At 43.7% G+C, this 12145-nt stretch overlaps 1 protein-coding gene across 6 annotated transcripts in view; it reads left to right on the forward strand.

Annotated features, from left to right (window-relative positions):
* The window catches only part of ulk1b (unc-51 like autophagy activating kinase 1), an 81861-nt gene that overhangs the window by 56532 nt on the left and 13184 nt on the right, over positions 1 to 12145 (forward strand). For 5 of the 6 annotated variants that reach the window (XM_069932495.1, XM_069932496.1, XM_069932499.1 and 2 more), the window contains 4 exons: positions 1924 to 2064; positions 9595 to 9803; positions 11233 to 11414; positions 11917 to 12035. In XM_069932495.1, coding sequence (XP_069788596.1) covers positions 1924 to 2064; positions 9595 to 9803; positions 11233 to 11414; positions 11917 to 12035 — 651 coding nt within the window. The remainder of the gene's footprint in view (positions 1 to 1923; positions 2065 to 9594; positions 9804 to 11232; positions 11415 to 11916; positions 12036 to 12145) is intronic. The other variant, XM_069932497.1, reaches the window with a different exon arrangement.

The following is a 12145-nucleotide window of genomic DNA, read 5'->3' on the forward strand; positions in this document are numbered from 1 at the left end:
GAACTTCTTCAGGGGAGGCATCCCTTGAAGAGATTTCACAGTGGATCAACTGAACTGAGTGAAACACGCTCTGATTGTGGTAAAAGCACATAGAAATGCTGGAGGAACTCAGCGGTGGCGGCGGGTCCCCGGGGGGCGGCGGCGGGTCCCCAGGGGGCGGCGACGGGTCCCCGGGGGTCAGCGGCGGGTTCCCTGTCGATGGCGGCAGCGGGGCCCTGGTCGGCGGCGGCGGCAGCCGTTGAGGTCGGGGCTGGGGCCTGGTCGGACATTACTTTGTGAGGTAGGGTGAAAGTCATTGCGGCGAGGGTGGGTTGTACCTTCCGCAGTTGACGTCTGCCTTGTGATGTCAGGCGCTGCTGCGCAGTGGAGCCCTCACTCTCATTGGACGAGAGCTCTGAGGAAGAAGTCTTTGAATGGGAGGGTGGCGATTGGGCTTCACACGAGGCACTGTGTTTAACGGTGGCCATTTTGGAGTGACAGACTACAGCAAAGTAGCCGTTTTTAAGGCACTTCTGGCATCTGGATTTTCTCACCGGGCACTGGGAACTGCTGTGCTTGTTCCTCCCGCAGAAATAACACTTTGGAGTTGGACAGGCCATCGATGTGCCGGGGGGGGGGGGTAGTAGGGTAGACGGAGGGCATCCTACTCACATCAGAGTGTGGGGTCCAGCCCCTAGTGTACATGTCCATACTTAAGACCGCAGCCTCCATCGTCTCTGCGATCCGGATTACGTCCTCTAGGTTTTCTCCCCCGTGCTCTAGCAGACGCTGCCTCACCTCATTCGATCGAACCCCGGCCACATAGGCATCCCGAATGAGATCGTCTGTGGTCTCCACAGCAGTTCTGTCTGTGCAGGCACAGTACCTGCCCATTGCCCTTAGTGTCTGAATATAAGCTCTATAGGACTCACCAGGCTGTCGCCTCCTTGTTGCAAGTTTGTACCGAGCATAGACCCTATTCACCGGTTGCTGGTAGAGCCCTTTCAGCACCTTCATGGCTGTGGCATAAGTGGTTGCATCCTGGACACTCTAGTAGACTCTCGGGGACACCATAGTCATCGATATTAGTAGTCAATGGGTGTCCTCTATCACGGCAGGGTCAGAGAGCTGTAAGTATGTTTCAAAGCATCTCACCCAGTGCTTAAAGTCATTTGAGACTGTAGCCGTCTGTTGGTCGATGTCGAGGCGTTCCAGCCTTAGCATACGCTCCATCCCTTCAAAACCTTTTAGTTAATAAAATTGTAGAACATGTCGAAAGAACCAAAGACTTGTTGATCCAAACCAAGGCTTTTATTAACTAAAAGACTGGAGCGTATCACAAGTAGGTCGACCAATCCAGAATGACCTAGTCTGGCTAGGAGCAATCCTTGAAGACCTGCCAGTAGGTGTGGCTACGCTCTCAGCCAATCACAGTCATTCTACACTACAATCTGTACATAGACACATTGGTGATGGAATCTGTACTATCACACAACCCATTTTAGATCTTCCAAAATGCAAAAGCTCACATTTCTCTGCATTAGTCCTATCAACCATTCCTCTGCCCTTGCTGCCCAACCCATCAATGTACTGCTACAAGCTTCGGCAAATGTCTTCACTATCTACAGTATTAGACACTTTAGTGTCATCCACAAACTATACAATTGATAGAGTTTCAGTGGAACCTTATATGTCTTAACAGAAGTCCATTGGTTAATTAGATTTTATAATGCTCCCATGAAGCATTAAAGGTGCTATAGAAATTCACATTGGACAATCTCAATGGCCTGGGCCTCCCTCGTTCTGTGAGGGTGCACGGTGAGAATGCACAGTGAGGGTGCAAAGTGAAGGAGGGCCCAGTGAGAGTGTTCTCAGTGCTCAGAGCATGGTGTTGCAGTAACTCAGACGGGCCTCCCAGTGTGACTTCTCTTCTCCTGTCTCCAGCTCTCGGTGCAGCCAGTGGTGGGCATCTTCCTGCAGGTGTTGGTGTGGCCCTCTCATGCAGTCCAGCCCCCACTGTGTTTGTGGTGGGGTCCCCTCCCAGTGGCACCTCGTCCCACTCAGGCCGGACACGGATGTTTTCAGGTAAGCTTTTTTCATGCTACTGCTTTAAACATCCCCTGCAATGAGGGCAATTCAATAATAACCATGTTGGGACTCTTGTCAGGGAAACACCCATTTGAGTTTGGACCCTTCCGATTTATCTTCAGAAAGGGTCATCTGATTTACTTACCAACCTGGCCTTGTCACTCCAGCCTACCAATGTTAACCTCTAAACGAGGGCTCGATAAATCAAGGCAAAGGTGGGAATCAGACTTAGGTATAGAAATTTATCCATTTTGCTGGTCTAACTTATGTCGGGACAGCAGGATTAACACGATTAATGTAAGGTATCAGCTGATGCAATAAAACTTCTTGCATCAGCTATACCTTACTTCACAAAAGTTACATCCATTGAAATCGGAAATATCAGACCAACGCTTTCGATATCTTATTCTTTCTCTTACATTTCTTCTTGTTTCTTGTGAGGTGGGAGGGTTCTTCTCATTTTGTTCTTCCTTCTCTCTTTGGTTCAACATGGACATTGAATTTGCATTTTTGTAGTATTGTTGTAATTTTTCTTTTTTGATAATTGAATCACATGTTGACTTCTTTTTTCTCTCACTTCCTTTAACATTGAGGTGTGGATCGACATTTGTATTAATTTGTTGATATTACTGATAGTGATATTTTTCTTATTGATTATTCTTCGTTTTGACTGCACGTTGAATGAAAATTCTCAAAATATTCAAAGGAAAATAGGCTTGATGTTTAGATGCCCTTTGAAGCGGCCCCATCATACAGTTTGGTGAAAAGAATTAAGGCTGGCCAATAACAGTTGGCCCTTCTGGTGATGTCACATCCTGACTGTGCATAAAATCCACAAATAACAAGGATAGTGTTTCTATTCTCGACTTGGCTGGGCGATGTGGAGAGAAGCGTGGAGTTTATCTTCATTGCTGATCCCCACATTGGCTGTGGCTCACTCTCCAGGATCTGAACTGTCTGTGGTTGTTGTTGCTTTTCCTGAGGTCACGATGATAATTTCACAGCAATTGGCTGGACTGTGTGGTGATCAAACCACAGAACCTCTCACCACAGAGATGTAGGCTCATCACTGAGGGATTCAGATTTCAGATTGATTTGAGGTTCCTTTTACCTGTGGCCTCAGCAGAATGACCACTTATTGGTAGTGCAAAAAAAGCTGTACCCAGTGTACACATGTAAACAGATAAAGAAATGTGAACAACTAACTTCAATGCGGAGAGGAGAAAAAAAGCAAACAATAAAGTGCAAAAGTAAGAGTCCTTAAATAGTCCTTGATTCAGTTTGTTGTTTTTTTTCAATTTTTTTATTTTTCGCACTATAAACCATATTGACCAAGATACATACAGACATTTTTCTTCTTAAATATATACAGTGTCGTTTTTTTTTCCCCCTCCCTTCCCTCCCTCCCTCACCCCCTTCCCCATTTATTTGAAGTTCGATCTATAAGATACATTATACCCGTTAAACAATGTTGTCACTTAATAAAAATAAACAAGAAATTTTACTGAGTCAGTTCTTTTCGTTATCTTCTCCTTCTGTCATTTTAGGTGGTGGAAGTCCATGGTAGGATTTCTCTATTGTGTTTCATGTATGGCTCCCATATTTGTTTGAATATTGTAATGTTATTTCTTAAATTATAGGTTATTTTTTCTAATGGAATACATTTATTCATTTCTATATACCATTGTTGTATTCTCAAGTTGTCTTCTAATTTCCAGGTTGACATAATACATTTTTTTGCTACAGCTAGGGCTATCATAACAAATCTTTTTTGTGCTCCATCCAAATCGAGTCCAAATTCTTTGTTTCTTATATTACTTAGGAGGAAGATCTCTGGGTTTTTTGGTATATTGCTTTTTGTGATTTTATTTAATATCTGGTTTAGATCTTCCCAAAATTTTTCCACTTTCTCATTTGTCCAAATTGCATGAATTGTTGTTCCCGTTTCCTTTTTAACAGCGAAAACATCTGTCTGATACTGTTGGGTCTCATTTATTTAACTTTTGAGGTGTGATGTATCCAGTTATATTGTATCATGCGTAACCTCGTGTTTATTGTATTTCTCATAGTTCCGGAGCATAACTTCTCCCATGTTTCATTCTTTATGTTTAGATCTTGTTCCCATTTTTGTTTAGGTTTACCATTTGTTTCCTCGTTCTCCTCTTGCAGTTTGATGTACATGTTTGTTACAAATTTTTTAATTATCATTGTGTGTGTAATCACATATTCAAAATTGCTTCCTTCTGGTAACCTCAGAATGTTTCCCAATTTGTCCTTCAAGTAGGTTTTCAGTTGATAGTATGCAAACATTGTATCGTGAGTTATATTATATTTATCCTTCATCTGTTCAAAGGATAATAATTTATTTCCTGAAAAACAATTTTCTATTCTTTTGATCCCTTTTCTCTCCCATTCTCTAAAGGAAAGGTTATCTATTGTGAAAGGGATTAGCTGATTTTGCGTCAATATTAGTTGTAGTAGTTGGTAATTTGTTTTATTCCTTTCTACATGAATCTTCCAAACGTTGAGCAGATGATGCAATACCGGTGAATTCCTACGTTGCACCAATTTTTCATCCCATTTATATAGTATATGTTCAGGTATCTTCTCCCCTATTTTATCTAGTTCTAATCTGGTCCAATCTGGTTTTTCCCTTGTTTGATAAAAATCTGATAGGTATCTTAATTGTGCGGCTCTATAATAATTCTTAAAGTTTGGTAGTTGTAAGCCTCCTTGTTTGTACCATTCTGTTAATTTATCTAGTGCTATCCTCGGTTTCCCCTCCTTTCCATAAGAATTTCCTTATTATTTTCTTTAACTCCTTGAAGAATTTCTCTGTTAGGTGTATTAGTAATGACTGAAATAGGTATTGTATCCTTGGGAAAATGTTCATTTTAATACAGTTTATCCTTCCTATCAGTGTTAGTGGTAAGTCTTTCCAATGCTTTAAGTCGTCTTGTAATTTTTTCATTAATGGATGGTAATTGAGTTTATATAGATGGCCGAGGTTTTTATTTAGTTGTATACCTAGGTATCGCATTGCTTGTGTTTGCCATCTAAATGGCGATTCTTTCTTAAACTTTGTGAAATCCGCATTATTCATTGGCATTGCTTCACTTTTATTTGCGTTGATCTTGTAACCCGATACCTCTCCATATTCCTTTAATTTCCTATGTAATTCTTTTATTAATATTTCTGGTTCTGTTAAGTATATTATATCGTCATCTGCAAATAAACTGATTTTATATTCCTTCTCTTCTATTTTTATCCCTCTTATTTTATTTTCTGTTCTTATCAGTTCTGCTAGTGGTTCTATAGCTAATGCGAACAGTGAGGGAGATAGTGGACATCCCTGCCTTGTTGATCTGCTTAAGTTAAATTGTTTTGATATATATCCATTTACTGTCACTTTCGCCAATGGCCCCTTATATAATGCTTTAATCCAATTAATATATTTCTCTGGTAGGCTGAATTTTTGTAGGACTTTGAATAAATAATTCCATTCTACTCTGTCAAAGGCCTTCTTTGCGTCTAAAGCAACCGCTACTGTTGGAGTTTTATTTCCTTCTACTGCATGAATTAAGTTAATAAATTTACAGATATTGTCTGTTGTTCGTCTTTTTTTTAATAAATCCAGTTTGGTCTAGATTTACTATTTTTGGTACATAGTCAGCCAATCTGTTTGCTAATAGTGTAGCTATTATAATCTGTGTTAAGTAGAGATATTGGTCTATATGACGCTGGTGCAAGTGGATCTTTCCCTGTCTTTGGTATTACTGTAATTATTGCTGTTTTGCATGAATCTGGTATGCTTTGTGTTTTATCAATCTGGTTGATTACTTCCAGGAGGAATTAATAAGTCTTTAAATGTTTTATAGAATTCTATTGGGAATCCATCCTCTCCTGGTGTTTTATTGTTCGGTAGTTTTTTTAATATCTCCTGTAATTCTTCTATTTCAAATGGTTTTATTAATTTATTTTGCTCCTCTGTTTGTAATTTCGGTAGTTCAATTTTAGTTAGAAATTCATCTATTTTGTCTTCTTTCCCTTCGTTTTCAGTTTGGTATAATTGTTCGTAGAATTCTCTGAAGTTTTCATTAATCTCCGTTGGATTATACGTGATTTGCTTGTCTTTTTTCCTTGATGCCAATACCATTCTCTTAGTTTGTTCTGTCTTAAGCTACCACGCTAGAATTTTGTGCGTTTTTTCTCCTAGTTCATAATATTTCTGTTTTGTCTTCATTATGTTCTTCTCTACCTTATATGTTTGTAGTGTCTCATATTTTATTTTTTTATCTCCCAATTCTCTTCTTTTAGTTGCGTCTTCCTTCATTGCTAATTCTTTTTCTATATTTGCTATTTCCCTTTCCAACTGCTCTGTTTCCTGATTGTAGTCCTTCTTCATCTTGGCTACATAACTTATTATTTGCCCTCTGATGAACGCTTTCATTGCGTCCCATAGTATAAACTTATCTTTCACTGATTCCGTATTTATTTCAAAGTACATTTTAATTTGTCGTTCAATTAATTCTCTAAAATCCTGTCTTTTAAGTAGCATGGAGTTTAATCTCCATCTATACATTCTTGGTGGGATGTCCTCTAGCTCTACTGCCAATAACAGGGGTGAGTGGTCCGATAATAGTCTAGCTTTGTATTCCGTTTTCCTAACTCTCCCTTGAATGTGGGCTGATAACAGGAATAGGTCTATCCTTGGGTATGTTTTATGTCTACCCGAATAATATGAATATTCCTTTTCCTTTGGGTGTTGTTTCCTCCATATATCCAAAAGTTGCATTTCTTCCATCGATTTAATTATAAATTTGGTTACTTTGTTCTTTCTGTTAGTTTTTTTCAGTTTGTTGTTGAGGAGTCTGGTGGTGGAGGGGTAGCAGCTGTTCCTGAACATGGTGATATGTATCTTGTGGCACCTCGACCTCTTTCCTGATGGTAGCAGTGAGAACAGAGTGTGTGCCGGGTGGTGTGGATCCTTGATGATTGCTGCTGCTGCCCTCTCTGTGGATGTTCTTGATAGTGGGGAGGGTTTTACCTGTGATATCCTGGGCTGTGTCCACTACCTTTTGGAGGGCTTTACGCTCAGGTGTATCGGTTTCCTCATCATACTCCGTGATGCATCCAGTCAGCACATTTTCAACCACATATCTGTAGTAATTTGCCAGGGCTTCTGATGTCATACCAAACCTCTGCAAACTCCTGAGGAGGTAGAGGTCCTGACGTGCTTTTTTCACAATGCCATAAGTGTGTGTTGGGTCCAGAAAAGATCCTCCAAGATAGTGACTCCCCAAGACCCTAAATTTGCACCCTCTCCACCTCTGACCCTCCAATGATCACTGGATCGTGCACACCTTGTTTTCTACATTTGTCCCACTCCCTTATCTCCCTGCTCAATGTTTTTCCAATACTTTGCAATCACCTTTAGGAACTCAGTGGAATGCTCTGCAACAACAATGCAGAATTTCCTCATCTTAAATGGTGATGTAGATCTGACAGATGGCATCAATGTCAACCTCCAATTTCTGGTTCCCTCCCAAGTTCTCTTTCTCTCATTCTTTCCCCCCCCCACCCCTCATTCTCCTTTATCCCTCCTGTCTCCTTCCCTTCTTGAACAATTGTCTGTGCAGCTGCCGAGGCTGCCTAAGCACTGGAGGCAAATCCATGGACCCCCATTATCTCTGAAGGGACTCTTTTTAACTTCTCTCTCGCTTACTGTTAGGGGCGCCAGGCAATGCCAATGGCAACTATTTGTTTGCCTTACAGCAGGCAAAAAGGAAACTTCAGGTAATATTACATTTTCTTGTAGTAGTACATGACAATAAAAGGAATCTTGAATATTCTCTTTCCCTGCCCGCCTCAGACAACTTCCTTCCCCCCCCCACCCCTTCCTTCCTTCTCTCACAGAGCAGCTTTCTCAGCCCTCTCCCCCTACCACCACCCAGCTCCATTCCTTCCCCTCCCCCCCCACCCTTGTATCCCCTGATCACCTGTCAACCCATGCTACTCCCCCCACCTTCCTTCTTATTTGAGAGTCTGCTAGATCTTTGACATCCCTGAAGAAGAGCTCAGGCCTGAAACGTTGACTGCACACTGTTCTCCATGGTTGCTGTGTGACCTGCTCTCCAGCACTGGGTGTTGTAGATCTGTCAGGCTAACCTAAAGAAAGTGGTGAGGGGATGGTCAGGAAGACAGCCCCTGTGTTACATATATTTATCTTTTTCCTTGAGATTCTCAGATATTTTATCATGTTCCCACTCTGATGAAAGGTTTTTATGAACACAACAATATATTGAATTATGAATCTATTCTGAGCTTCCACTAGGAATCCCTTTGAGAACAAGTAATGTCAGCAGCTTCTGTAATCTCTTGAGACAGCAGAACAGCCAATCAATCAGCAGGTTAATATTCAACACACTGTGTCAGCATGTCCACATATGGAGTCTGGGTGCTGTCTGCGTTACTGCTTCAGCAGATCCAGCTGATAGTCCCTCACCAAAGGGAGGTGACCTTGCTGGTGGCTGTAGCATTAGCCCAGACTTCACCCGCCACCACCCATCACCAGCAGATAGTTGGTGAGGGGAGTGTAGCGGTCGAGAGGAATTGGGAAACTCATCTGACAGCAAGCCTACACGTGAAAAGGCAATGACAGTGGGAACCTGGCTGTACCCAAAGGACAGAGTGCTGGAGCTGTTAATTTACTGGGCCAGTAATCTAGATGCCCACTTCAAAGATATGGAGGTACAAGTTCAAATCTCACTACAGCAAGCGAAACACTCAAAACCAATGCCTTAAATAAATCAAGATTAGAAGGCAGATTAGTCATGGGACCTGTGGGTTCATGGCATAGTGATATGTTTGAATTGTTGTTTCTACATTTTACTACACTTTAGTACTCCAGTTGTATGGTTCCCATATTTAAAATCTCCCCATCTGGATTGCCATTCCTTTGGTGCATTTATTTAAATATTTATGGATCCAAACTGATTCCATCTGCATTGAATTCGTCCATCATTACTGAATGAAGATCTACCGGGACCAATGCCTGAAGAGGGCGCACAAATTCAGTGAACCGGTGCGGACTCGAAAGGCCATCATGGCCTGTTTCCGCTCCGTAGATGGTTATATGGTTATATGGTTGCCCGGGGAAGGATATTTGTTGCCCTGCCTGGTCCATGCTTGTAACTCCAGCCCCTTCCCTTAAATGCCCTTTGAAATGGCCCAACAAATTCAAAGGTCAGTAAATCCCATGGCCCTTAAATTTAACAGAATGCCCTTCTATGCAGGGAACTATTATTGGTTCATGAAACGTGATTATAAATATATTGTTCCATCAAAAGTCGGACAAATGGAATGTAATCATGGGATGATAGAACTTGGACAGTGTATATCCCCACTGTGACGGTTGTGGGAGAGTCCGATGCAAGGGTCTAATGCCCCTGGGGGGGATCTCTGTGTGTGGTCACTAGGTCTAACGTCCTCAACCTGTTCTGAAAATCCCTGTGTTTTCTCTCGTAGTTGGCTCTTCCAGCTCACTGAGTTCGGTGGGCTCCTGTAGTGGCTGGACACACCAGGGTTCGCCTCTGGGTCCCACCACAGAGCCCTCTGCAGGGCTGTTTGAGGGTCCGTCTGGTCTACGATGCACGTACCCCGAGACCGTGCCAACCAACATGGAGACTGCAGTGATCTTCGAAGCCCCAGAACTGCCTGAAGAAACTCTCATGGAGGTGAGTGGATTATTTTTACAAATACCTTTTGATCATATTTGTGCGTAGATTTGAGCAAACCTGGCTAGTTCTCACCACTTCTTTTCTCAAATATAAGCACCACTGTGCTTTGTTTTACTCTGGAATGGTATGTGACTCCAGTTGGATGTTGTTAACTCTTGACCTTTCACCAGTAGCCCGTAGCTCAGTAGATGGTCAAAAGTGGGTTTTAAAGCAAGTTACAAGGTAAGAGGCCAGTAATCTAAAATGGAGCTGTGTGAAACATTCTTTCCATTGAATGTGATAAACCTGTGCAATTCTCTTCCTCAGAGAGTTGAGAATTGTGGAAGTAGATCATTGGAAGTATTAATGATCCAGATATGTAATAGTGAGATAGGGGATTTGAGGGAGCATGGGGAACTGGCACAGCAGAAGACTTGAGGCCATGTTGATTCTGAATGGTGGGTCAGGCTTCAGGGGCTGAATAGTCTATTTACTTGTGTTCAAACCTGACCACGTCCCAAGGAGAAAGGAATATTTTTCTAAAGAGGACGGCAGATTATTCCTGTCCAACTTCCAAAGGTGGAGCAAGAGAATATAACTGGGTACACCTCTACACCTTTTGGCAAAGTTTCTGTACTTTGCCTTCTACTAACTAATTGTGGAGTTCTGCTGACCTCTTGGTTGTAAACTGGAGGGGAGATGATCTTTGGTGGGTCTGCAAAGCTGCTTTTCAAATCATTTATGTCCAGTCAGATCAGGAGTGTGTGAGGGGAGATTGGAGCTACAGATTGCAGCCTGCATGCTGGTCCAGAAGCCGGTGTGGTGCCTCATCAGAGGGGGTGGGTTCATGGGGCGAGAGTGTGGCTCTGCTGACAGACAGGTTTTTATCCCATATCAAGGTTTGTACAGAGGGAGCAACCCAACAGGTTGCACATGGAGTATCCACAATGCTTACTGGAGCCACGCGATCGTTTCAGTGGCAGACTTTATCACCGTCAGTTTAATGTAATGCTAAGGGGTTCCTGTGGAGTCAGTGAAATGACTGCTACACTCTCTTTTGGTCAAGACATTAAACTGAGGCCTATCCACAAGACCCTGCAGATCCTCCAGACAAAAAGTACGAATGTTTGCCCAGAATATTCAACCAGATAGTTGTTCCTCCGCAGGATTTCTCAGGAGATTATCTGGTCATTTCCACATTTGTGGGGGCTTGCTGTGCAGACATTGGCACCATGCTCCACACAACACTGGCTGCACTTTCCTTGGCCATGAAATGCTTTGGGATGTCACAAGGTGTAACGGGTGCTGAATTTTCCTCTGCGTATATGCTGCTCCTGCTGTCAGTGCCATGTAGGTCAGACCCATTGCTCGCTCCTCATCCCCCTCACAACCCCAGCCACGCCCTCCACACCCACTTGTTTCACGCCCCTGCCTGTGCCATTCACAGCAGGAGCACACAGAAATCCTGAAGAATCTGCGCTTCACGCTGGCCTTTGTTCACTGTGTGATGGAGATCGCCTCGGCCAGGGGGGACACACTGGACACCATGTACAGCTCGAGTGCTGCTGCCAGCCAGCTGCAGGAGAGCGTGGTGGTCGATCAGATCAGCCTCCTGAGCAAGGAGTGGAGGTGAGTCTGAAAGGAGGGGGGAGCAAAGGAGGGTAGCCCTCTCTGGTCCCCTACACCCCTCACCGTCTATGTAACCCCCTCCAGTCCCCTACATCCCTCCCAATCTCTAGCCCCTCCACCACCAGGTCCCCACAAACCCACCCCAACCCTGTATCCCCTCCACCCCGATCCTACAGCCCTCCCTATCTCTGTAGCCCCACCATCACCAGGTCCCCACAACCCACTTGATCCCTGTAGCCCCTCCACCCAGATCCTACAGCCCTCCCTATCTCTGTAGTCCCACCACCACCAGGCCCCCACAACCCACCTGATCCCTGTAGCCCCTCCACTCCGATCCTACAGCCCTCCCTATCTCTGTAGCCCCTCCACCCCAGTCTCCACATCCCTCTAAATATCTGTAGCCCCTCCAGACCCCTCCACCTCTCCCTATCTGTAATGCCTCCACCCCTGGTCCTATGCCCCTCCCGCCCTCGTGCTTCTCCTGATTGATGTTATTTTTCAGTTATGCGGAGCAGTTGGTCCTCTCCATGAAGGTGGCAGAGCTGCTATCAACTGCGTTACACCTCAGCAAGAGCCAGATCAAGGCAGGCAAGCTGTGCCCCTCATCGACAGTTAAGCAGGGTGAGCTGATGCTTTGCGTGGCATGGGTGAGGAGAGACTGTGGAGGCCTGTGGTTGAGGGTGGTTTCTCAGAGTTCCAGGACAAAGCCAATTCACAATCCATAATCTGCA

Source organism: Narcine bancroftii, chromosome 4 (genome assembly GCF_036971445.1).
Source record: "Narcine bancroftii isolate sNarBan1 chromosome 4, sNarBan1.hap1, whole genome shotgun sequence".
Classification (NCBI taxonomy): Eukaryota; Metazoa; Chordata; class Chondrichthyes; order Torpediniformes; family Narcinidae; genus Narcine; species Narcine bancroftii.